This window comes from Cynocephalus volans, chromosome 2 (assembly GCF_027409185.1).
Source record: "Cynocephalus volans isolate mCynVol1 chromosome 2, mCynVol1.pri, whole genome shotgun sequence".
In the NCBI taxonomy this organism is placed as follows: Eukaryota; Metazoa; Chordata; class Mammalia; order Dermoptera; family Cynocephalidae; genus Cynocephalus; species Cynocephalus volans.
The window spans coordinates 193,660,074-193,687,216 of NC_084461.1; the positions used below are offsets into that span (position 1 = coordinate 193,660,074).

Genomic DNA, 27,143 nt, shown 5'->3' on the forward strand with positions numbered 1-27,143 from the left:
GCCTGCTGACCCCAGGGTCCTGCCCTTCAGACTGTGGTGAGGATCCGGTATGGTCTTCAGGGCTCTGCGTAGACTGCTGTCCTCCTCTTCCCACTCCTCTACACCCCCCTCTTACAGCTACCTTGGCCATCCATCCTTGAGCGCACTAAATGCTATCCCATCTCAGGAGCTTTGCACATGAGGCTTCCTGCAGCCTGGAATTTTCTATTCCCACTCCCTCTCTTCACCCAATTAACTCCTAAATATCCTTCAGGCTTCAACTCAAGTGTCCCCACCTCCAGGAAGCCTTCCTTGACTACCCCTGGATCAAACTGGTCCCTCTCTTACACACCCCCGTAGCACCATGGAGCTCTCCTGTAGAGCATTGTCTACAATTAAGCACCTACTGTACACCATGCTAGGGAATAAATGAGTTTACAAGAAGCTTACAGTCTGGCATGGAGAGACAGATAATAATAAATAGACATAGGATAATAATAACTACTACTATAATAATAGCTAACACTTATAGAGCACTTACTATTTGCCAGGCATTATTCTAAGCACTTTCTTTTTTATTTTATTTTTTTCACTTTTCAAGAAACATTTTGTTTAGGTTTTTATATTACCATTTTCCTCCAACTTTTTATTTTGAAAACTTCAAACCTACAGAAAAGTCGAAGGATAGTAGGATGAACACCCTTCTAGATTCACTAATTTACTAATCATTTTACCACATTACTTAGATCCACTAATCATTTTACCACATTTGCCTTTTCTTGATATAAAATTTTTTCCCTAAAACAGCTGAAAGTTGCACATTTTGATTCTTCATCCCTAAATACTTCAGTGTGTATCTCCCAAGAATAAGGACATGCTGTCCCATAACCACAATTCCACTAGCATGCCCAGAAAATAGAAAATTGATGTAAAATATTATCTATTATATGGTAATATATTCAAATTACTCCAGTTGCCTTCAGAATGTCCTTTATAGCTAGGGTTTTTCTCCCATCTAGGATCCAATCAAGAACTATGTATTCAATTGGTTGTCATGTCTAAGTGCTTTAACATATTAGTAAATATTCCTATGAGGAGGGTACTATCCCCATTTTACAGATGAGGAAACTGAGGCTTGGGGAGGTTAAGTCACTTATCCAAATTATACAGCCAGAGAGTGGTGAACCTGTTGGTCTTTCAAGGCTCCCTGTCTTTCTCTTGACCTCTGTGTTCTATTCTCAGATAGCAAGCAGCAAAGGGATTTTTTAAAACTGGAAATCATATCAGGTCACTCCTCTACTCAAAGCCCTGCCATGGCTCCCTACTTCTCTAAGAGTAAAAACCAAAGTCCTCACAATGGCCCACAAGGCCCTACATGATCTGCATCCCTCCCCGCATCATTGCCTCTCTGACCTCATCTCTCCCTCTCTCATCCCCCGCTGCCCCACCTTCTGGCTCAGCCACACTCTCCTTGCTGTTTCTCGAGCACACCAGGCACATTCCTGCCTCAGGACCTTTGCACATGCTGTCCCCTCTGCCAGGAGTGCTGTCCTTCAGATTTTACCCAAATGTCAGCATTCAGGGAAGTTTTCCCAGGCCACAGTGTTTCATATCACAACCCTCCCAAGCGCCCCCTATCTGCCTCTCCCTGCCTTTCCATCTCAGTGCTTACTACTGATATATTCCGTATTTTAAAGATTCCTTTTGTCAGTTGTCTCCCCAACTACAGTACAAGCTCCACAAGGACAGGGATTGTCTATTTTGTTCGCTGCTGTCTCCAGCTCCTAGGACTGAGGCGGATGCTCAGTAAAGAGTCCTCAGTCCTGCTAATTGCTGTTCCCGCAGCACGTGTTCTGTGAGGAGTGCCTCTGCCTGTGGCTGGATCGTGAGCGCACCTGCCCACTCTGCCGCTCGGTTGCCGTGGATACCCTGCGCTGCTGGAAGGATGGGGCCACCTCGGCACATTTCCAGGTGTATTAGGGCTAAACACTGAGGACACGTGGGAGATGCTGGAAAGTGAGTGTTCCTGGATCCAGCCATGGGGGCTTCCTGGAAAAAAACCTCAAGCACTGATATCCTGCCTCCTGCCTTCCAGCTCCTCCAACCCCAAAGCCAGGCCCCTGTCCCCCTGACCTTCACCTTCCTCTCTTGTTCTTTGTACAGTGTGTGTGCCCTTCCCCTGTGAATAGGGAAGTCCTCCAGACTCAGACTTGATCTTCTCCCAGATAGTTCTTCCATTCCCCCTCCAAGTCAAGGAACTGGTAATTCATGAAGTTCCCACCTGTTGATTATTTTAACTGAGCACTAGTACTCAGTACTTGAGGCTGCAAACTGCGGAAGAGCCTGGAGATCACTCCCTCCCTGCAAAGAGCCCAGGTCTGCAGATTAAAATCACTGTGAAGTATTTTGAAAATACAAATGCTGGGCCCCACCCTATACCTATACAGGTTGAGTACCCTCTATCTGAAATGCCTGCGACTAGAAGTGTTTCAGATTTCAGATTTCTGCAGATTTTGGAAGATTTGAATTACACTTACTGGTTGAACATCCCTTATCTGAAATTCCAAAATCCGAAATGCTCCAATGAGCATTTTCTTTGAGCATGACCTGTGAACATATTCGCCCTTCCCTGCTTAATTTTTGGATGTTGGAGCATTTCAGATTTCAGATTCCAAGATTAGGGGCTCAACCTATAATAACTTAATGTACCAAACACATAGTGAGTACCGGCACAGCATTGAGAACCCTGTTTGGATTACCTCCTGTTGTCCTCACAACGGCCATATGAAAGAGGTACTGTTGGTTCCCCCATTTTACAGGTGAGGAAACTGAGGCACAGAGCTTGGTGTGGCAACTTTCCCAGGGTCACCCAGCTAGCAATGGCGGATGGAGTTTCTAACACTGGCCTGGTCTGGCTTCAGAGCCTGCACTCCTAACCACCGTGCTGGTGTGCTGCTCAGACACTCCAGGCCTGGGGCCCAGCAGACATGGTTTGTTAAAAGCACAAGAAGTGATTCGATACCCATTCCTGGTTGAGAACCAGTGGCCCAGCTGCATAGCTTATTCAACACAAACTGCATTGATAATACAGTGAATGCTAGCTCCTGAAATCTGCTGTTTGTGTCCAGAGAAAGACTTGGCCCTTAAAATTGTTATTCTCCTGGTCTCTGGCTGGGATGCTTAATCCCATTTGGGTATCGAGAAATGTAAACTTTGGCCCAGATGTGGGTACCACCTGGTCCCCCATCTTTATTTCTCTTCTCCTCCTTCTATTCTGTCCCCCTCACTTAAATCTCAGGCCTGTCAACAGCTCCTGTGGACATTGCCATCTCCCCTGGTAGCCTTCAGAGCAAAAGGGATTATCCATGTTATGGATTTTTCCATGAGCCAGCGTGGTCACATAGGGCAGTGTAGCAACTGTGTTTTTGTAATCTCTGTAACAGCTATTTCTCCACCAGTGGAACTCTCCGCTTTGAAATCTGGGATGAGATGGCACAAGTGACCACATCAAAGCCCCTGGAATCTTGCCTACCCAACCCCTCTCCCAACTCTGTTCTCTTATTGTCAACCTCAGCACAATGGTCTGGCACTGGCGATATGACAGAGAAAGCAATCTGTGTGGCTAGTGAGCAGATTAGCATGCAACCCCTGGGAGAAATAGGGGAGCCTTGCTGCCAACTCGGCCAGCCAGTATTAACATGTCCTGTCCCCCCCCCTCCGCCGCCCCCAACAATAGATTCGGGGCATTTGCCCCTGTGTGCCAGTAAGCCAGGACTTTTTCTTTGCTTGACATCCCTGGCTCTTTCCTGGTACCCAGCAAAACATCCCTTCCAGGGCAGCATGGCATCTTTCAAGCTCTGTTACTATGGCAATGGCCATGATGTTACAATCCCACTTGTCTGGATAATCAAGTAGGAAGGAGAAGCAGAAGGAGACAGAGCCAGTGGATGTGGCTGCTGCATTCCCCCCGCCTCAAGGAAGAACTGAAGGGAAGCAACGGGAACTTCTGCCACTGGCTTTTTATTTTTTGTGTTTTGGTTCTTTATTTTTTGTTTTGTTTTGGTGGCTGGCTGGTGCAGGGTTCCGAACCCTTAACCTTGGAATTATAACACTGCATTCTATCCAATTGAGCTAACCAGCCAGCCCATGGAACAGGTTTTTACCAGAAAGATCTCCCTGCCTGCAGATGCCATCAAAGATGCATGAGAAATTGGAGCTGGAGAAGACTTATAAGGTACTGGTGTGTGATGGAGCAGGTGATAAAACCTAGTATATTATCTACTGAAACCAAGGGAACTAACAATGTAGCTTATTGATGAATATGTCAATGATTTTGCCAATTATACCCATGTCACCAAAAAGAAAAAAAAAGAATGCTCTAACATTATGCAAATAATAAGCCATGCCTCTAATACTATAAAGAATGTCACGTGTGGGGGACATTCGGGGGAGGGTGGGGTGGTTTAGTTTAGGATTTTATTTATTCATTCCCTACCCTTAGGGGAACATCTCATCTGGAGGTTTTCTTCTGGGTAGGAGGATTTAACTTCAGCCTTAGGGGGGAACAGTGGCTAATGCAGAGTTTTCCAACACTGGTGTAAATGCAGCCAAGAGTCCCCACTGGAAAGAAAAACACCACTCTCCTTTACCCAGCTTGGCTCTGCAACTCCTTTGTTATAAACAGGATTAATCAAGTATCGGGTTCAGAGTATCCTGCTCTTAATATTTGATGATTCACTGACTCAAGTTCCACGGAGTCCTTAGATATTGTCTTCTTAAAGTAAAAGATCTTGAGAGTAATAAATATGAAGTAATAAGAAAGGCAAACTTTGTACCTGGTTCATCAACTTCAAAAGAGAAGAACGTGCAGAGCATTAGGGAGACATCCAGACTGCCAGGATATGGGCCTGAAAGGAGGAAATGTAAAGCAAGTGCCAGAATCTTCTAGTACTTTTGCTCTGGGACAGACAGCTGCCGTTGGTGTTTTTAATGTGTCTCTAAGTACTCTTCTGCCAATAAATATCATCTGTTGATCAACTTATGTTCATGGTCTTGATTCTACTCTTGAGGCCATGTGGAACTGTTTTAGGTCAAATGAGAAGAAGCAGTTCGTGGAGGGTGTGGTTCTCTTCTGTGGGTTTCCCCAAGGCAGATCCTGCCAAGGTGCACGTGATTTATTAAGGAAGTGCTCCCAGAAGAAACCAGCAAGGGCAGGAGTGAACCAGAACAAGAAAGGGAAGAAGCCAAGCTAGAGGGAGACTTCAGGTGAAGTCCCAGCCTCAGCCTGATCCCGCAGGGAGCTCTGGAAAATAAGGTGCATCTCAGAGTATGGCCCAACCCGTGGTTTTTGTACTCACAGAAACACACCAGTCTGTCGTGGGTCTGGGTTGATGGGGGGACCTCCCGGCGCTTCAGGCTTTCCACAGAGGAGGCCCCAGTTGGCCAAGGGCAAACCTAGGAAGGTCTCAGGTGTCAGCAAGGCACACAAAGCTGCAGGAGGGGAACACAGAACTGGTGGAAGAGATCCAAAAGGACCTGGGTGGGGCACCTGCAGTGACTCCTACAGGGGTTAACTATAGGTGGTGTGGACCCAGATGTGGAGGCTGATTGAAGAAGGGTTTGATATCTGGATGTTCTGGATGCCAGATTATGATGGGTATTTAAATGCAAATTAATAGCATTAGGTGACAATTCATACCTCTTGGAGCAACTTTATGATGCCAGCCATGAAAACCACATTAGGCAGAACATTTTGGCTGCCATTGTTAGAAAACTGACTCAAATATGGTTTACATAAAAGGACTTTATTTGGTTTGTGTAATAGTATGGGCTTCAGGTACAGCTGGATTCAGAGGCTCCAATGGTGATATAGAATCATGTCTCTCCATCCCTCAATTCTGTTTTCCTGAGACAGTTTGATTTTCAGGCAGTTGGATCCCATGTGGTGGTAAGTTGGCCCCAGAAGCTCTGCTTATATTCTACCAGCTTAACAACCCCAGCAAAGAGAGCTTCCACATCCTCAAAGCCTCCAGCAAGAGTCCTAAGGCTGACTCATTCATTTGTCCCCAAACCGATTACATTAGCCTGTGGGATATAGAACAATGGCGAGTTCTGGGTCAAGTGTTGAGCCTGGGAGGGGGGATTGAAGTGGGTGGGGAGGATGGAGTTGGCCCCTCTAAGTCCCATGGACTGAGAGGAGGGAAGGAGTGGGTCTCCAAAGGAAAAGAGGTCTGATATCTTAAAAAACTACCTGCCCCCAACCCACCATTCTTAGGAAGAAACTAGAACCTGGTCTCTTGGTATGTCTCAGACCAGATAAATGCAGGTAAAAGTACCCAACTCAGAGTGGCCTGTTTGCCTATAGTTAGAGACACCAGTTTGCAGGCTCATTAGTTTATCCCCATGATGCCATGCATAAATTATAGTTTTGTTCACTGACCTTGAACTGTTGGGCAAGTTCCCCAAACCTGTTGCCCAACCCAAGGGTACTGTTTAGGCCAACCCTTCCCTTGGGGAGTACTTAGGAGTTAGAGAAGGGAGGTAAGTGTGTGGCCTTTTGCCCCGGGGGTGGTTGGGGTGTGCAGGATCCAGGGCAGGGATTCTCTCTCTATTGTGTAGCCAGACACTCCCACAGTCTTTGAGGACCACCCTTTCAAAAAGAAATGAAAACACAAAGGCCTTTGGCTAGAAGTGCACAATCAATTCTTTAATAAAGTCATTACAAATATGTACAAAGCGTCTCCAAGGTATGAAATTCCTCTTACAAAAGAGCACAATGAACCAACAACGTCAGAACCCAGAACGGAATGTCCCCAAGCTTATTGCCCCTCTGGCTGGGCCAGAGGCCTCACTGAGGTTCCAGATACCCTCACAGCCAACCCTACCATGCACACAGGCTCCTTGGCGCTTATAGTGCAAAAGACCTTGGGGGGTGGGGGGTAATTCATGAGTGTAGGAGGGGAAAGAGGGCAGGGAGGAGGTAAGAAAAGCTTCCCATATCCTAGGAAATAAGTCAGACAGGCCCTGTTTGCATATTAAATGCTCCCCCCTGTGACTTTATAGAAACCAGGAGCACAAAGGGTAGGGAATGAACACATAAAATCCCCAACTAAGCCATCCAAACTGCCCTTGAGTGTCCCCAGATGTGACTCTCTTTCCAAAGGACCTAAGACTGGATCCCCAGCTCCCTGCTGGGCCACACGCATGTGCTTGGCCTTGAACTAGCAGTGCTGTGAGGTCACTTCATGAAGGGATCCACTATAGCACAGCTGTCAGTTCATGGCTTGGGGGTCAGACAAACTTGAGTCCAAATCTTGGCTCAGCCTCTTCACTAGTTATGTGGCCTTAGGCTGAGTTGCTTAACTTCTCTGAGCCTCAGCTTCCTCAGCTGTGAAATGGGAATAATAACAGTACTATCTGCTAGAGGGGGCATGAGGAATCACGGAGGGGAAGATGTGTAAAGCACTTTGCACAGTGCTCAGGAATGGCGAGCACTCCATAAACGGCAGCTTTGATTATCGTGCAAAGCATCAAGGATCAGTCTTTTCATGCTGAAATGAGTCGAAATTGCAGGCTTTTTAATCGCCTTCAGCTGATAGTGTGGCATTCAGTAAATACTATATGACAATCTGCCACCAAGGTTTGGGGTCCCTGTGGTGACCTGACAAATCTGTTAAAATTGTGAACCAGACTGGAAAGGGACATTTCACATCATCTGGTTCCAAGCAGGGCTGCCCCTCCACGATCAATAAGTAAGTCTCTTTGGAGATAAAATTCTACAATCTGGCACACATTGTAGATGCTCGATAAATATGTATGGAATGAACGGACATTCTGAAAATAAACTTTCAGTGTAAGCTTTAAAATGACACGTTGACATCAACTTCCTCCCTCCATGGAGCTGCCAATCAGCTCCCATGAGACTAGGCAGAGTGTCTAGCCTGTCCCACTTCCTCTCTAACCAACTTCTGACCCCCCAATTGCCCCAGGCTGACTTAAGGGAACATTCAGAAGAGAAATTGGTATCAACACAGAAGAACAAAACCTGTGTTCTGGTCACTGCAGGCTATAATACCAGGTGGACACTCAAAAAGTCCACAATAGTGAGCCAGTGTCCCTAAAAGATACTTCTGTAGGAGGTGGATAGGTGAGGACTCCCCCAATTTCCCAGTAAGGGAGGGTGCTATTGTGTCACTGTCAGAAACATGACAATACAGTTAGGAGTACGAGATCAACTACATAAACTGTAAAACCAGTCACAGCTTCATTGCTCTGTGACAGTATTGTTTAAATCACCAATTTTCTTTCATCAAAATAGAAAAGAAACAAAATGAGACCAGTGGAAGAAATAGAAAAGAAATTTCCAGTACCCCAATGAAGGGGAGAAACAGACAGGAATTATCCATAGTCTAGAACCACGGACAGCAGCCAGTGGGGCTCATGGGCTCCCCAAAGAAAGTTGTTCCTCAACTACAGCACACTGTGTAGTTGTTCTTCAACTACACAGTGAATAGGAAAAGGAGCCCCAAATTTGAAAAGAGATCTTATTTGCTTATGGGGGTTGGGGTGGAGGGGAGAAGCTTCCAGAAGGGAATGGGTCTAATTTGTAAAGTTGAAGTCCCAGGAGGCTCCAGTCCCTGTGACTCCGGGACCCCCACCCTTGAAAGCAAACAGCGCCATCCAGAATGTGGAAGCAAAAGCTCCTCACCTCATTATGCAGTGAGCTACCTAAATGATGATCTCAGAGGCCTCCCTCTGCTTTGCACGAACAAACACGAACACACACACACACACACACACACACACACACACACACACACGCTCTGCTGTCTGCTGAAACCTGATATGAGGTCTTTTTTAAAATTTATTTCAAAGCCTCCCTCTCTCCCTTTCTCTCTCTTCACAGACGCTCTGCAGTGAAGCTAATCAAAATCAATGACTCCTTGGCAGCCGGAGAAAAGGGGTGGGGGGAGAGAGGGAGGGATGTTGCCAGCACTTTGCACACTGTGGATATATTTTTAAAAAACAAAACCACCCCACTATCTCGTGCAATCCAAGTAATGTAACCGGAGAGACGGTGGAGACAATATATACATAGATATCATGCTTCAATTTCCTAATACAAATGTCCATCCAGAAGTCAAATCTCATATAAAAACAAGCATTAAAAACAACCCCTTGTCAAAAATCGGGGCAGTTGAGAAGTGCACTCAAATTAATGATGTGCAAGAAAAGGCCAGGATTAGATAAATACATGGTTTCTAATAATACATGAGAATATGTACAAGGGACTTGGCTGTAAAGCTCCATCAGGAGTTCATAGGTGCCCAGTTCTCTCAGCAAGGTGGCTTCATTGGAATCAAAATTGAACAAAATGCCAACCCCAGCATTCGGAGTTTGGGTCCTCCAAGGTAAATGTCGTAAGTTAGTAGGCAAGTCAGGATCGAAAAAAGGGATCGTCTGACCTTTCACCCTTCCCCTGTGTCTAGGTGGTTAGCATGTCCCCATTGTGATCTTGAAGGTACAGCCTTAAAGAAGCAGAGAACTGTGATAGCATATGACTGTAGTAATGGCAACCCCCTCCCCAGAAAATGGGGTGAGCTGGAAACACTAGTATCAATAAATGTGTATGGAATGGATGCACTGACAAAATAGGAAAGTGACTAAATAGAATCAGAGACTGTATTTCACACCATTTGAATGAATTTGCCTTCTTTAAGTTCGTGGCTTAGTGGGGATGTCACCTGCTGCTGTCTGCAGTCCCTGCTTATGCACTGGTCCCCTGCACACATCAACTGGGAGGAGGGCTCAAGTGATGAAGGGAAACAAGTTCTCCATAAACAAGCTTTCTTTTATGCTTTGCTGAGTTCAGAACTGTGGGGGGGGGGCTCCCCTTGCCTTCAGCAGTTCTGCATTGCATTTTTCTTTAAAGGGCTGTTTAGGAAAACATAAGGCATATACTACAAAAAAGAAGAAAGAAACCCAGCTTCTAGCCTGCAGCAGCACTGAGAGGTTGTGCATTCTAAAGCACCTGATAATGTTCAGCAAAGTGCATGGAGCGTAATTCCTATTTCAGCCCATGCACTTTAACAACTGCTGATCCTGCTGCTGGCTTCTTAGAACTGGAGGGGTGTCTTCTAACCAGCCCACTGGACTCCTCCATCCATAGGTACTGGGTGGTGGTGACCTGCAAAATCCAGCCTTGGAGAATGACTGTCCGAATCTGCAGCCGGACGCCTCACCACCTCAGCTTTGAAAATGGCAGTGTGGGATACCCTGCACAGAGGAATAATACCTGTGTTTGTTGGATTTTTTAAAATGAAAGCAGAAAAAATAACCACTGCTCCCTGAAGAGTCTTTGCAGCCAAGCCTCAGTCCAACACACACCTTTTTTTTTTTTAGCCCTTCTAGAAACTTCTGACAATAAGTTCAGGGGTAAAAATCAGACCTCTGTCAGTGGGATGCTGGTGCATTTCAATTAAATGACCCGCTCCCTCCACCAACGTCCCTTGCTTATAAATCACCCTTGACCAGAATGTAGCCATTTCTTAGCTCTGTAATCCAGAAAACCTAAGCCCTGAAATCCCCTTGGGGAGTCAGGGAGGCAGTGGGCTGAACTCTCAGGATACTTTTGTGGGGGTGGAGGAGACAGCAACCAAGTCACACAGGATGTCAGCTTCCACCTCATAACCAGTAGCCCTCACAGCCATCCCCTCCCCTTCTCCCTCCCAGACCCCAAGGTTTGCTCCAAAACACCTCTGGATATTCGTCCTCACATAGAGAAAGAGTAGAGACTCTCAAGTGGCACTTTTGCGACTCGTCCCATTAAAAAAAAAGAATCTGAAACAGCAAAATAGAAATCTCTCTTGTCCCCTGGCCTTCCAAGTCTCTCAACAGAATACCATGGCAGCACCAGCAAGAACACACTTAGCACCAGCAAAATTTAAGTGAAGCACCAGAGAGACACCAGATTGGTAGGGGGAAAAATCCCTTTTCTCTTGATGTGACTGTGGGATCTAGTGATCTATTTAGGTAGGTACAGAGAGAGAGGCTAGGACTGGTCCAGAAATGGAATTATCCCAGACTGCCCCTACAAAATCAGCCCCGAGTCCTTCTCACTTTCTTTTCTTTCTATCTTGCCTTTTGCAATTTTACCTCTTACTCCGCCAGCCTCTATCCCCAGGCAGCGGTGGATACTGAGGCTAATTCCCACCAGTCTTTGCAAATTTTCTAGGTACACAGCAGGCATCTCTCTTCTGGTGCCCAAGACACTACAGAGTATCAAAGTTCACATCGCAAGGTGCAGGAAAGGGAGGGGGCCACGTCCTCGACAGGCATGCACTGATAAGTAATATTCATATTTTCTTTTTATATATAGAGAGAGCTGTATGTAAATAGCATTGGGGTGTCTGTTTCTGCAGCTGGATCTCCAAAGGGCTTCCCCAGCCCCATTCCACGTTTCTGCTATTGCTCCAGGTGCCGTCTTAATTCTCCACTTCCTTCTCGAAGTGCCAACTGCGGCCTTTCAAGCTCTGGGCTCCCCCTCGGGAAAACGGGAACCAGCTTTCTCCAAGGACAGAGGGTTTTCACCAACCTGCAGAAATAAAGATTTGTATTTTGGTCAGTGCAGACAGCTGATGGGGGTGACGTCAGCGCGGGGGGGTGGTCTCTGCACAGCCAGTCCCCCGGATGTCGGGAGGGGGAGGGGGAGGGGAAGAGCTGCCAAATGCAAAGCTCTGATTTTGGAGGAAAGGTGCTCCAAAAGGTAGTCTTGGTGCTCCTCCCCCCACCAGAAGCTCTGTCCGTGTAGCTGCCTTCCCTAGATAGGCATTTGCACACACACACACACACACACACACACACACACACACACACACCCCTTTTTTTTCAGACCTAACTATTTACACGGGCATCTTCAGAGATTAAAAAAAAGCAGAATCTAGAGCCACACTACGTCTTTGCTCCTCCAAATTAGGAACAGGACCTTCATCTATTCATTTCCTAGACCCATATTCAAGGCAGAGTTGTAGGAGAGTCTCTGCTCTCTTTCATTTGTCCATTCATTCATTCATTCATTCCCAAACATGTCAAGCACCATACTAGGTGCTATAGATCCAATGACATAATTCTTGCTCTTGAGGGGCTCAGAGGCCAACAGGGGAAGATGAAAAAAAATTGATAATGACAGTTTTGTGTGAAGAGCATATGCAACCTGGGGGACCATGGGCTGTGGGAACCCAGGGGAGAGGCAGCTCAGGAAGCACAGGGGGAGCAGAAAAGGCTCCTCAGAGAGAGAGGCAAGCTGCTGCTGGGTATTGAAGGGTGCCAGGGAACTAGCCAGAAAGAGAAGACGAGGCACTACAGGTGGGCCAGAAAAAACAGCACATACGCAAGAGCATCAAAAACATATGTCCACACAAAAACTTGTATACATATATCCATAGCAGCATAATAGCCAAAATGTGGAAACAACCCAAATGTCCATCAACTGATGAATGGATAAACAAAATGTGGTCTACCCATACAATGGAATATTATTCTGCCATAATAAAGAATGAAGTACTGATAGTTGCTACAACATGGATGAACTTTGATGACCTTATGCTAAGTGAAAGAAGCCAGATGCAAAAGGACAAACACTGTATGCTTCCATTTGTGTGAAATGCTCACAATAGACAGAAAGTTAGAGACAGAAAGTGAAATGGTGGTTGCCTAGGGCTGGGGGGAACGGGAGGAATGGGGGAGTGACTGCTAATGGGCACAGGGAAATGAAAATGTTTCAAAATTGATTGTACAACTCTATGAATCGTTGTAATGGAATGGTTGTACAACTCTATGAATATACTAAAAACCATTGATTTGTATACCTTAAAAGGGTGACTTTTATAGTTACAAGTTTGTAAGAGACATAAAAACAGTTCACACATTAAAGCAGGTGGTATAAGAACTACTACGTGAGTAATAAAAACCATGTGGTATAGGAGAGAAAGTGGGAGAAAGATCACTTTATTACTTCCAGGTTGGAAAAAGTCTGGGATATTGACTTGTATGAACTGTACCAACAGGTTCCCTTGGTCTCTGACTTCCTGCTGGGTTTGGCCAATGGGAAATTTTAAATAGTTTTTATTGTGGTAAATGGGAAACTGGCCAAACCCAATGGGAATGGGAATGTGAGATGCAGTTATTTATTCCCCAGCTCCCTTCCTGCTGGTCACAGATCAGCCACAGCTCCTGCCAGGCAACTCGGGACAGCTACAGCCCCCCCTTGGGGTTCCAGGTCCTAGTCCCTTCCCTTGCCCTTTCAGGTCACGGTAGTAACAGCTCCCCTCTATTGCAAACCCTGGGTTACTGCATTATCCCTCACTGGTTTCCTAAACCCTGCCCACACCTTTGCCATTGAACCTTTACTAAAGCCTCTTCTGATCATTCAGTTTGGGGATACTCTCTTCCTCTTACTTGGACCCCAACTAACACATCTGACTGCATGGAAGAGATGAGTCCTAAACACGTGGACCCCACAATCTATATTAGCTGACAGTCACAAGGACGCAAATCAGTGACTTCAAAGCTGTTGTTTTTGACCTGCTTGGGAGGAGATGAATGACTTCTGCAACCTGCCTATCCCCAGATTCCCCTCCTATCCCATGAGGGCACAAGCAGAGCAGGAGTTCTGCAATGGTGTGTAGCCAACCTGTGTTTTCATAGAATATTGAATTACAGTCATCAGCCAACTCAGTTGATAAAGACACTCAATTTAGCTTATGAAAAAACAGCTTCTGTAACCCCTAAAATTCTCACTTAGTTGTTTCTAGCCAGACTGATTTATAGAATGAAAGACAGTGGAACCCTGCAGCATTAGCCTAAGATAATTATGCTGCCATAAGCACAGGTACAAAAAGGGGGATGGTGGGAGAGAAAAGAATGTCTATTAAGCAACTACTATGTGCTACAGAGTGTGTTGATTTTGTGCGGAGCATTGTTCTCTGCACTAGATAAGGCCAGGTGCCTGCCCTCAGGTTGCCTGCAATCTTACGGGTGAAGACATCACAGGCCAGAGGCCAGTACTGCAAATGACCATTGTCTGGAAGCGTATTTATAGCCCAGAAGTCAGGATGGTGTTACGTTCACCAGGGAAGCTTCAGAGAGGATGCAGGATTTGAACAGGGCCTTGAAGACACACATACATTTTCCCCCACATTTGAAAGATGGAAGGATAGCTCAAGGGGGGAGTATGGCTCAAACAGGCGGCCTTGATGAGCAGGGAACTGCATCAGAAAGTTGTAGGAATTAAGGTTGTGTCAGATTCATTAGTTGAATGCAGATGATGACGGGAAAATAACAACAGCCTCAGGAGAGAGGAGACAAGCTATTTTTAAAACTGTAATTGACTGTATCCATGAAAGGAATGGCATTTTCTTGCAAAACTAGGTAAAATGAGCAAGCAATTTTCACTTTTCCTACCTGTAAATCATTGAGCCTACAGTGAATCTTTCTAAGGGTTTCCTGGGGCTGCTAAATGAATTCCTGAACTCACTTACATGTCAGTGACAGGTTGGTATCCACAGTGAAGCCCGAGCATCGGAAATACGTCTCTGCACAGCACCAGCGAGCATGTGTTTCCCATGCCATGGTCGCCGTGTAACTAAGTCCCACAGTCAAAGAATAGGCCTGTGCATACACTTTTGCAGGGATCTTAAATTGCACACCCTACCCTAGGCTCTAGACCACAGTAGTAGTCATGTCAAAGTGCTCAAGGATGTTCTCTCCAGTTTGATTTGTTAAAGCAGCAATTTTGAAACAACCCATGTGTCTGTCCATCAATAGAAAAGTGGATTAAATTAAGCTACATGCATATTAGAAAGACATAGACCTAAATGTGCTGAGACAGGACAATGGCTGTGATACATAGTTGAAAAGAACAAATGGCCAAATAGCATGATCCCAGATCTCTTTTCCTTGAATGAACACGTGTATGTGTATACATGCACACGCGCATATAAAAAGGTATGACAGAGAGGCAAAATAGTGTAATGGTTAAGAGCACAGGCTTTGGAGCTGGATGAGTTGGGCCAGTTATCAAAGCTTTCTGGGCCTCAGTTTCCTTAGAAAAGGGAGACAATCATAGTGCAAATCTCACAGTGTTGATGTGAGGACTGAAAGTACTAACATATGCGAGGCACTTAGAAGTAATGGCACATAGTAATTTGTTTGCATTTTTTGTTATTATTCTTGTTATTGTTGTTATTTACTCCAGGCTATAAGTTACCCCAGGGTAGTGGATTTGGGGACAGAGTAAAAGAGCACCTACAGTGCTTTACTTTTATATACTTCGCTTCTTAATTTTAGATTTCCATTTTTTAAATTAATTTTTTAATTAATTAATTTTAGTTTCCATTTTGTGGGGGTTTTTTGCAAGTAGTAATTGTACAATTTAAAACTATTTTGAAAACTTCAAGTCCACCACCCTCTGTGAGCCACTGCCCTGCCCCTGGGATGTGTTCTCTCAAGCCTGGCTCATAAAGAACTTTCTCAGATGCTGACTCACAACTCAAGCTCACGACTGAAGAGATTCATGAAACGCCTTTGAAAACAATGTCCATTTCCACTTTTCACCCACACTGTGGAGGGAGGAGGCGGGCAGAGGGGAGATCCTGAATGTTCAAGGTCCCGCCTCCCTGAGCTGCAGGGACATCACGTTGCATTGGGCACGGAAGGTGGAAAGCTGTGAACCATGAACTCCACTGCAGCATTACATGGGCAGGGGGCTTACTCTCTACTTTCCTATGTTTGAGAAGAGTTAGGACTCTTGGATTCCTCCCTAAGAGGCCCCAATTTTTAATTTTTTAAAAATACCTTCTTTGCTCATGTTATTTGCACGAGTGACAAATTACAAATTCAAAACAGAGAATCATATAAAAATAAAAGGAAAGCCCCCTTCACTCCACCTCTAAGCCCCACTCCCCTTCTCAGAGGCAGCTGGTGTTAACAGCTGGCTCTGTAGCCTCCCAGAATATTTTCTGTAAATTTACAGACACCATGTCTTTTCCTACCATTATGTCCCCAGAGCCCAGCACAATGCCCAGCACATAGTAGGTGCGCAATTCAATATCTGTCAAGTGTCAGTGAATAAGCGAGAAGTAAATAAAGGTGGCAGCTCCCAGCTCTTCCATCACTGGCTTCAGCAGGTTGATTTTGCCCAAGGAGTTCAGTTGGTATCAGTGGTCCTAGCGCCTAAGGCTTGGAAGAAAAGCTCTCCAGGAAAAATCTTCCTAGAGGGAAGAAGATGGCCCTGGTCCGTGTTTTCACTTAAATCTCCATCTGTGTCATTCATGCTGGCTAGTTAGGAAGCTGGGCACTGAGGAGACTGTGGTAAGGGCACTGAAAAAGTAGAAGGCTAGGTTTGGGGTATGTGAGAAAGGAAGAGGCCATTTGGGAGCCACTGGAAGAAGTATTATATTTGCTCCCATTGGCCCAGCCCCCTGCTATCAGTAAATAGTTATCAATGCTATCAGTGAATAGTTATTGATTACCTAAGGTCTATGGAGAGACATCTGAGAACTCATAGTTCCTACCCACTATGAAGTTATGGCAGGTGAGCCTTGAATGCCAAACTAACTTGACTTTCAGAAGAGTAAATACTGAGAGTCAGAAGTAAGTAGCTCAGCACAGAATTGACACCAAGTAAAACAGGCAGACCCTTCATAAAGCAAACTGTGGCCTACACAATCTTGCCCATATATATGAGGATATTTCAAAAAATTCATGGAAAGTGGAATTAAAAAATAACGTCTTTCCACAAACTTTTTGAAGACCCCATGTATAACATTATCATATGCACATTCTTTGACTTTGAAGCAATAATTTCACACCTAGGAATTTCACTTTTTGTTTGCCAAGTTCTACAAATAAGAATGTTCACTACAACCTTGTTTACATTACAGAAAGTGGGAAACAGCATAAGTGTCCCTGGGGAGGTAACCAAATAAGTAAATCATGGACCATCCAAGCAATGGAACACCGTGCAGCCGTTAAAAAGGATGCTGAAAACCTTTCTGTGTTGACTTGGGAGATCTCAACAACCCACTTTTAGTAGGAGAAAAAGTGGGTTATAAAAAAGCATGAACAGTATGTGCTCATGTACTGAAAACAGAATACAAGTGTGGGTGTGTGCATGCATGGAAGGATGTCTGGGAGAGGGTCCCCTAAATCACAGATTATAAAGTGAAATGCATTGGGCCTCATAAAGTACACCCAGGAGGGACTGCGGTAACCAGAGTGTTTGTGTCCCATCTAAAGGGGTTTGGACACTCATCTCCAGCCTATTGTTTCCACATGGGAATACAGACGCAGTGCTGTCAAATTTTTCCATTTTTCAAGAAAAACTGGAAATACAGGCTTCTACCTAAAAATGCCAGATTTTTAAGTGTTGGGGGAAAAAAACATGCAATTCAAACAAAACTCAACAGCAGGCCGCATTCAGCTGGAGACTACCTGTTTTCAACCTCTGTCTTGGACACTCACTCTTAGAGTTAGCTGGTATTTAAGCCCACCTCCGTAACTATCTCCGGGCCTCAGTCTCCCCATCTGTAAGGTGAGAGAGTTGGGTGGGATGGTCTCTAAAGTCCTGTCTAGCTTTGGCTATGTTCCTAGAACAGTGATCTTTTGGGGTCACATATCTTTTGAGTATTGGATCAAAACTCTGGTTTCTCTTTCTTCTGGGAGGAAGCAGAGGAGTATGAAATGAGCCAATTTTTTGTAAAGTAAAATTTGTAAAGTTCAATTTGTGGTCTAATTTCAGGGGGTTCATAAATTCCCCAAGGCCTCCCCACATTCATTCATTCATACATTCATTCATTCAGTCAGTAGTTAGTGAATGTCTACTCTGTGCTGGTCACCACACTAAGCTTCTGTGATGAGCAAAACAGACCTTGGTGGTCACACCCTTATGGGTCCTAGAGGCCAGTATTGCCCAGGCTGGGAAGCTTTGTCCTGGAGGTTCTCCCAGCCCTGGCAGACTGGCTTAAACATGCCGTTGGTGAGCCACAGATTGGGAGAGGCAGGATTAGCAACTGTTTTAAGCAAAAGGCTCAGAAAAGCCCCAAGAGGTCCCACCCATACCATGGATACAGGCACATGGACTGAACTTTATAACAAAATAAGAACAACTCATAACCTGCACTGTCATTCACCATTTTCTGAGCATCAGCCACATGCCTTGTACTGTACTAGATTACTTTACAGCATGCTTCTTTTACCCTAGGAGTGCTCTGTCCAGTAATGGAGATATGACAGGATCAGTTCTCTCAGTCACTCACACATAGAGAGGGCAGACTCCGTGCCGGGCCCTTTATATATAATGTCTCTCCAATGCAGATGCTGTTTTTATTCTAGTTTACAGATGAGGAAACTGAGGTTCAGAAGGTAAAGAGACTTGCTTAAGATGACACAACTGGTAAATGGCAGATCAAGACCTTATCTGAAAGTCAGCCTGACTCCAAGATTCATGTCACTTTCCACCAAGCTGCCCTGCTTCAGCATAGTATATTAGTGAATAAGATAAAGTTGCTAGTGGGTAAATTTTCTGACTCAAGAATTAGGCCCATAGTCTGCCAACAGGCTAAAATATTTTAAGTCTGGCTGTCTTTGGAAATGGTACCTCTTCTTGAATCCATCTCAATGACCCCGACACATCTCCACTCTTGGAAAACACCCCCCCACCCCCAAAGCCATTTTGTCTAAATTTCCCCATCTTCAGTGTGCTAGCATCCTACAGGATTTATTTATTACCATACACTAGATTTAAGCATATCCGATGGATGTGATTCCTGCCCCCAGGGTGAAAGGTACAGCCAGGCAGGTAGGGAAGCTTTCCAAAGTCTTAGTGACATTGCTGAGGCTTAGAGCCTTTCTCTGAAGTTGGGACAGTCATGATAGGAGTCTTCTGCACTTTCATGCACTCCCACACTGGCTAGAGGTGTGGTGCATGAAGAACATTCCACAGAAAGGCAACACAGAGTTAGCTGAGGACAGTAACAGCCAGCTCAAGAGCGAAGCTGATAGGCACATTATGCATAGAGGTCAGCGACATGATTGAGACCTGGATAAGAAAGGAACATTTGTGGGTCTTTAGCATGCAATTTTATGGTCTCTAGACAACCTTTCTAATAACAGAATGTTAACATATACTTTGATATCTAAGTTCCACTTATGGGCTTTTCTAAGTTTTTGTTTTTGTTTTTGTTTTTTCGGTGGCTGGCCAGTACAGGAATTGAAACCCTTACCCTTGGTGTTATAACACCATGCTCTAACCAACTTAGTTAACTGGCCAGCCCTTGTGGGCATTTTTAAGAAAATTATCTGTGATGTGCACAAAGAGTTATCCACAAGGATGCACTTTACCACGTCGGAAACAACCTAAATACCCAACAACGGTGGATTGGGAATGTCAGTGGTACAACAGCCAGATAACACAATACTAACCAACCTATCAGAAGTGTACGGTAGAAAAATATAAAACGTGGAAAATGTCTGTGATGTATGAAAAATCCAAGTTACAGAGAATGTATTTAGAGTGATTCCATTTGTTAAAGTATGTATCCATGCATTTTTCAAAATGGAAAGAAATATACCAAAATGTTAACAATGGGTAGTGAGATAAAAACAATTGACAACAATTTTCTTTTTCTTCTTAAATTTGAATACTGATCTTTATTAGGAAAATTGTAGGTGCATACAAGGATACAGCAAAAAGTTCATGGAAAAAGAGAATTGAAAGATAATATGGATTTTTCCATGAACTGTTTGAAGTGCTCTCACATACACCTTTTCACTGATATGACTTAAAGTAGAAACGGTTGTTTCTCAAAAGGAGTGATTACTTTAAAAAAAAAATCACACTGCCTTCTCATGGAACATTTTCACATTATCTGGGAGATGTAATTTAAACAATACAAAGTACAGCATTTATCACGTTTAACACTGAACCTGTGGATGAAAAGTCAGAGATGAAAAGTCCAGTGAGGTTGCAGAATAACATGTTTTCTATGTGCTTTGTCAACATGGCAATGTCAGTGGCGTGCTTAGGAGGTTTGGAGTCTTCTAGGGAGCATTCCCCAGGGATGGGTCTCTTTCAGAATGGGTCAGGGATGATGTATAGAGGGATCAGGTTCCCCAAAATTCTCATCCAGCAAGAAGAGGATGCAACACCTGGAAAAAGTGATCAGCTCCCATTTAGGGAGCCCATGGTGATGACACGAGGTGGTGGTCAGAAAACCACACCATAGAAGGGTCAAATCAAATCCAATGGAGAGGGTTAGAAGCTCTCTGGCATTTATACAGGGGGGACTGCAATGTTTTGCTACTCAGACCCTCTGCTCAAAGCCAAACCTCCTTTCTCGGGAGGTGAGACTACAATTTTCTTTCATTGGGCATTTTTCAAGTCATTGACAATGAACTTGTAATGTTTCTTATAATCAAGAAAAAGTTATTATTTTTTTAAAGGAATATTACATAAAGTTTCCCAAAGCAATTAAAATTCCATCCTGCCCAAGTCTCTGGCTTGTGGAACAGAGGTTGAATGTGGCTAAAGCTTGGTGGGCAGCCACATCTTGGATCAGCCGATATTCTCTCCAGAAAAGAGCTTTCTGCTTCCTGGGCATCCAACAGTAACGAAAGGATGCATTTTACTGATGTGGACTAAAACAGCCCACCTAACAGCAGGGGCACCAGTTTAGGGCAAGAGGGAGAGACAAGAGACAATGGTGAGTTGAATGGTGGAAGTTATTGGGCAATGGAAATCCAACTGTTGTCCACAACATTCCCACGAGCACTGAGGGTTGGGCATCAGTGAGTTGATTCAGGTGTCAAGACCTCTCAGATCTTGGCAGGAGGTGAACTGGTTTGCATCTACTAAGAGGTTGGGGGAGGGTCAGAACCAGGGCTTCCCATCTCTGAATGAGTGTGGGAGCATCAGAGGGCAGGGGTGGGCACTTGTTCATCTCTGTACCCCTTCATCTGCCCAGCTCCCCAACCAAGCCACACTGCTTGTTTTTCTCTTCCTCAAACACACTGCACCAAGTCTCACCTCCAGGCCACTGCATTTGCTATCTGTTTTCCCAGAACTCCTTTCTTCCAGGTCTTCACATGGCTGGCTCCTTCTTGTCATTCAAGTCCACTACTCTCATGGTTCCTCCTCAAAGTGGCCTTTCCTAACCACTGCAGGCAAGGAGTCCCCGGGGCACTCGCTGTTATGTTACCTTTGTGTATTACCTTCAGAGCCCTCAGCACTTTCTGAAATTATCTCTATGTTAGATCGCATAACCCAAAGATGGCCACAACAGTAATTCCTGTCCTACACGCTATTCTAGAACCTTGCCACTCCTCCATGGGGTGGAGTAACCAGACATGTAAGTGGCATTGCCCCTCCACCCATGATTCCAGCACCCAGCCATCCTGGAGCAGAGACAAGTCACAGGCGCATACACACCCCTCCCCCTGCCCCCAACGATGCCCTAACCAAATTCCTAACCCAGAGAATGTATGAGCAAAATTAAAAAGTTGCTTTAAGCCACTAACTTTTGTAGTCATTCGTTGCACAGCAATAGTAACAATCTTTATTTATTATTCTCTGTCTCTTCCCACTAAAATGCAGGCTCCATGAGACCCAGGGCTTCTATGTCTTGGGCATTCCTGTATCCACAGTGGCCTGCACACAGTAGGCACTCAATAATTAATAGTTGAATAAGTAAAACTGAATTTGGGAAACAATAATAACTATCTTGCACGGTTTCTGACTGATTTATTTATTCAGCACATAGTTTTGCACACTTGCTAAGTGATAAGCAAGTCCTCAGGGGCTAGGGACACCGAGGGGTAGCTCAAAGTTCCTGTGAAATCCTATCACGAAAACACTTGCAATGGCCAGAGGAGAAACGGAAGCCCCCACACGACCCTTTCCTACCCTCCAAAGTAAGCCTAAAAACCTGACTTTCAAAAACCAGGGGCGGGATTGCCAAATCCATCCAGCCTACATCTCGGGTGTATTTAATTATCCCCGGGTGTGGCTGTTTTTACATCCACAGCTCAGACACTTGTGCCCTGGCCTCTCACTAGGCAAGCGGATGACTCCAGACAGGGACAGTGCGGCAGGAAGGCTGCCTCGTCCAGCACATCTGGCTCCTTCCCGGGGGGGTTCCTCCCAAACAGCTGTCCTGCCTACCCTCGCCAAGCAGAAGCCCAGGCTTTCAAGCTCTAAAAGTAATCCTGGCAGGGGTGCAGCGGGCTGGGAGGCCGGCCTGCGGGATGCGCCTTCAGGTTTAACCACTTAATCCCCAAAGTACCTGCCAAGAACCAGTTAGCGTGTCTGGCTGGCGGGCCAGCCCGTCATTTATTCATTAAAGCAGGCTCCCGCTGGCCCATTATCTTCCCTGCCGCTGACCACGTCGCCTTACCGGCCTGCAGAGTCGCTCTTTCTCTCTTTTCCGGGGTCCCCAGGCAGGATTCTGTGCACTGCGGCCCCCTCTCCCAGGCAGATTCCTCCGCCCCATTCTCTCTCCCTCTCCGCCCCCTCTCAAGACAGCTTCTCCCTCTCACGCCTCCGCCAGCCAGCGCTCACCATAAAGCGTCTTTTGTTCCCTCTCTGTATCTTTGAGCAATGACTGGTTAAATCACACCCATCCTCCTCCCGGCCTCTAGAGCCTCGGAGGAGCGTCTCCCGAGGCTCTTAGAACGGTAATCTCACTAGTGCAGGAATTCACTGTGCACCATCCCCTCTGCATGCAGCCTCGCACCTACTCTTCCCCTACAACCCCCAAGTCATAGGGAATGGGGGGGGGATGCGGTGCTGCGTGCCCTCAAAGACAGAAATTCCAAATCCGCTTTTGACTTTGGAATAACTCAAACGCCCTCTGCCTCGGTTTCCCCATTGAAATAATAAGAATGACACTAACCATTTCATAACATCCTCTGTTGAATGACTAAGAGTCAGCCACTGCACTGGACACTTTAAATGGATGCTCCCATTTAAAGTGTCCTCCCAAACCTGGAAGAGGGCATGGCTCTTACCCAAGGTCACACTGCCTAGCAAGTGGCTGGGCACTTAAATCTAGTTCCATCTGATTCCTAAACCCACGCTCTTAACCACTATATTGTATTATCCTGACTCGTCTAGGCTGATTTCCCAAGAGGGCAGGTAGGAACAGCATGGAATTGCCAGCAATGACAATGGTAAAATGTTGTCTACTTTGGGAAAGAAAGATACTGAAAGCACAATAATAATCATGATCGCTCACATTTATACCCACTTCTTATACAGCAGGCACTGTTCTGGAGCTTCTTCATACGAATTCATTTAACCCTCAACAATACCTATGCATTAAGTACTATTACTGTCCCCATTTTATACATGGGAAAACTCAGTCTGGTTTTTATTTCTGTTTTTCTTTTTAATGATAACTTCTGAGAAAAGTACTGCTGGCTGACAGTAGAAGCTCAAAACAAGTTTGTCGGACCTACTGATCCTGCATATAGCTAAGCTCACCCTTAACACCTAAGAGAAGAATTGAAAGTGGTGGTTCCTGCCTTACATGGTTGATACAGGCTTCCCTGAAAAACCTAAGGTTCCGTGTGAGCATTCCCATTTCTCCACCAGGGTAGGAAAAGTGGAGAGCACCCCACATCAGCACAGAACTCAGTAAATTGTCTTTCTCTGGTCGATTTCCTTTCCCTTCTCCCTAACTTACCAGTGCTGGTAAAAGATGAGTTTCCCCAAATTAAGCCAAAAGCACAAGAAAGGCCCAAGCTGCAGGTACTTTGAGGTCAGGATGTAGGCGGCGGGGAGAGAACTCGATCCAGGCCGGGGCAGAGAGCCCGGGATGGGACGCAGGAAGGGAGTGAGTGTCCCGAGGGCGTGAAGGGCGGCGCTGGAGGAAAGCCTTGCTGGGCATCCTGGGGTCAGGGCGCCCAAGGCCGGAGAACCCCGGAGGGTGTGGCTGCTGGGGTCGCCTTGGCGGGACACAGCAGGCGGGAGGAGATACCCGAGGTGTGGAGAGGGGGTGGCCCGGGGTCAGGACGCAGCACGGAACTAACTCTGGGCAAAAACAGAGTTAGGAGGGAGAAATAAACTATGCTGACAACTATTTACCTCACCGCTACCATCCCACCCCCCAACCCCCGAGCCGATGAGGAGCGAAACTCCGAGCCGATGAGGAGCGAAACTCCGAGTCCATGAGGAGCGAAACTCCTCGCCGCCCCCTTCCCCGGCGGTTTGGTCCCCAGGTTCCAACTCCTGCCCCGCTTCGGGGCATAGAGAGGCACGCCCTGTCCGCCCCGCCGGCAGCCTCCTCTCCAGGGCCCCTGGAGCACCCCCACCTCCGACACGCACATCTACACAGGCGCACACAGCTGGGCTTGGCCGGGAGTCCTCCCCGTCCTAGGCGGGGCGCCCGACATCCTGCACCGCCCGATCTCAGGAAGTGAGCGCTTTTCCAATCTAGCCTGGACCCCAAGACCGGAGGAAGCCGGGTCCCATCCCCTCCCCGTTTCCACCCTATCTTTCCGTCAAGTTCATTTTCCCACTATCTCGCATCTTGTTCTCCAGGCAGTTTCTCTTTTCGTCCAGCTCCCCCGACCTTCCTTTCCCTCCCCATCTGGTCGCCCGTTTTTTCTTTCCCTCTCTTTCCGCTTTCTTTCTGCCTTTTCCCAGATTCCATGCTTTGGACGTCGCGTCTGTCACTCGACTCCCTTTTTCTGCTCCCCGCGCTCGGTCCCAAATGTTGGTCCCGCCCCTGGGATTTGGCAGCTCCAGCCTAGCCCCTTTCGGCCGAGGGTCTGAGACCCCAGCCTCTCCTCCCGGGCAGGAGAATGTGAGGAGAAGCGGATGGAACCTCCGGCCCCCGGCAGCCGGGAGGAGAGGGCCCCAAAGCGCGCACTTCGCTAGCGCCCGGGCTGCGCGGGCCCACGCGACATCTGTCGCCGCGCTGCCGGCTCACACCCCTCGCACCCCCGCAGCTCCCCGGGCGCTGCCACCCCCCACGCTCCGGCTGCCGCCTCTCCCCGCGGGCACAGACGCTCGGGCCTCGCTTGCGGGCGCCGCGCCAGCTTCTCGAGGTGTCGGCGCATGGCGGGGCTGGGGCTGGACCCGAGCGCGCGGCATCCGTGGGCCGGGGCGCCCTGGTGCCACTGGCTATCTCACCTTCGATCTTCACCTTGCGGCCCTAGACCCACCTATGGTGAGCTCAGCCTGATTCTCTTCGTCCTTCCTTATTCTCTGCAGCTCCCCTCTCTGCTCAAGAACCCGGAAAGGCGATCTCCCCGAAGAGCCTAGCACCGTGCCAGGCGCACAGCTAGTACTCAATAATTCCCCCACCCCAAGGGCTTAGCACCTTTCTCCCACTAGTACCAAACATCTAAGCGCTCAATACCTGCTTCCCATCCTCACCCCCGCTCAGTGCCTAGCATACAGCAAGCTCTCAAACATCTCCCTTAACAGTGCCTAGCACCCAGAAGATCAAAAAATGCTCTTTCATTAAGAGTTCCTCTTGGAGTTTGCCTCAGAGCCTCTATTCCAGCTCATTTTGAGGGTGTCTCCTCATCACCGCTATCACCGTCTGGCGAAAAGGAGGCCAAGCTCCTTAAACGGGACACCTCACCGGAGAAGGAGCGAAGAAGTTGGCAGCGAGGAGGAAAACTGCGAAACGCACGGGCCTTAGGGATAAAGACCCGGCCAGCCAGAACCTGGAGGGACAGGAAGTCGCGAGGTGCGCTCGGAGCTCCGGAGAATGGGGATTAGAAACTGGAGAAGTGTCAGGGAGAAGGGAGTCGAGAGCAGAGGTGATGGAGACGCTGGCGACTCAGGAACGGCAGGCGGCTTGAAAGGAGATGGGGACTTGTCTTGAAACCGCGATAAATTACAATTATTTGGCGTGGCTTGTAACTGAGTTCTGTTCTAGCAAGCACACTTTTTTACTTGCATTGTGTGTTTACTTGTGGGATCAGTCCTCCCAAAGCCACTGCGCTGGAGGGAATGGCAGGATGCGCTTAAGGGGCCTAAGAGAAGGGAACAGAAACGGTGGACCTGGGACTTGGAAGGAGAGATAGGGACGGAATAGGAGAGAGCGACGGAGATCCTTGCGAGAGAAAGGAGCAGAAGAAAGAGAAGGGAAGAGGAGAAAGCCAAACTTGCCACTCTCCCGCTCATGGGCCAGCCCAGAGCCCCCAGTGCCCAGCTGCCGCGCCCTGGCTGTCGCTGGTTCGCTCGTCCGCTCGCTCGCGTACCTGTTGCTTGCTCCGGCTGGGTCTCGGCTCCGGCCCCACCAAGAAGCCCTGCGTTCCTACAAGTTCCGCCTGCCAAGCAGCCAGGCCGCCAGCGCCGCCACCTGCGCGGCCGCGCACAGCCAGGGCCAGTAGGTGGGGAGCGCGCCGGGCGCCGGCGCCCTCCGGCTCCGCGCGCGGCGCCGCCACATGGTGCGCTGGTGCAGCTCGTCGCCGAGCGCCTTGAGCCGGGCGGCGGTGAGCTGCGCGGCGGATGAGCGCAGACCCAGGCGGCCCGCGCTGCAGGCGCACACGGCCGGGGGACCGCGGCCGCGGTGCAGGGGGCACGGGCACATGACCGCTCGCCTGGCTCCCTCCCTGCGCCTGGGCCGCCCCTCGCCTCCTCTCCCTCCGGCCTCTGCGCCCGCCGCCGCTGCGCTCCAGCCGCCGGGGGCCTCCCCTGGACACCAAGTTTCTCCTTGTGTTGTGCGTTTGTTGTGCTGACGGCGCTATTATTAATTAAAGTGTCACATGGTGGAGGGGGGCGGGGAGGGCGCGGGGAGGGGGGTTACATCATCCGGCCCCCGGGGGGGGGGGCTGCAGGCAGAAGAAACCGAGAGGTAACTTTTAACCCTAGCCGCGCCGGCAGCGAGGGGGCGCGCGGTTTGGGAAACGAGGAGCACGGCGTGCTGGGACGCGAGACGGCGGCCTGCGGCGGAGGTCCCGGGCTTTAGGGGTCTCGGGGGACCCCCGCGGAGGCGTGCAGCGCGAGGGAAGGTTTTCTCCTTCCTCTCTTCCTGAATCCAGCTCCGGTTCCGATTTGGCGAGGGAAGCAGGCTTGTTTGCCGTTTTGGATGAAGCTGATAACGAATTCGGCTGCGCTATTCAAAAATATTCCGAGGCTGTTGTTTTGTTTG

The 27,143-nt window shown here is 47.5% G+C and overlaps 2 protein-coding genes across 2 annotated transcripts in view; one reads left to right on the forward strand and one right to left on the reverse strand.

The window, feature by feature from the left end:
• The window catches only part of RNFT2 (ring finger protein, transmembrane 2), a 67,277-nt gene extending 65,318 nt beyond the window's left edge, over nt 1-1,959 (forward strand). The window contains exon 10 of the mRNA XM_063087894.1: nt 1,825-1,959. Within this exon, the coding sequence (XP_062943964.1) occupies nt 1,825-1,959 (135 nt within the window). The remainder of the gene's footprint in view (nt 1-1,824) is intronic.
• A 24,347-nt stretch (nt 1,960-26,306) lies between these two features.
• HRK (harakiri, BCL2 interacting protein) lies at nt 26,307-26,582 on the reverse strand. Its single transcript, XM_063085312.1, has one exon. It carries the CDS (start codon nt 26,580-26,582, stop codon nt 26,307-26,309), a length of 276 nt encoding a protein of 91 aa, XP_062941382.1.
• Between the last annotated feature and the right edge of the window lie 561 nt (nt 26,583-27,143).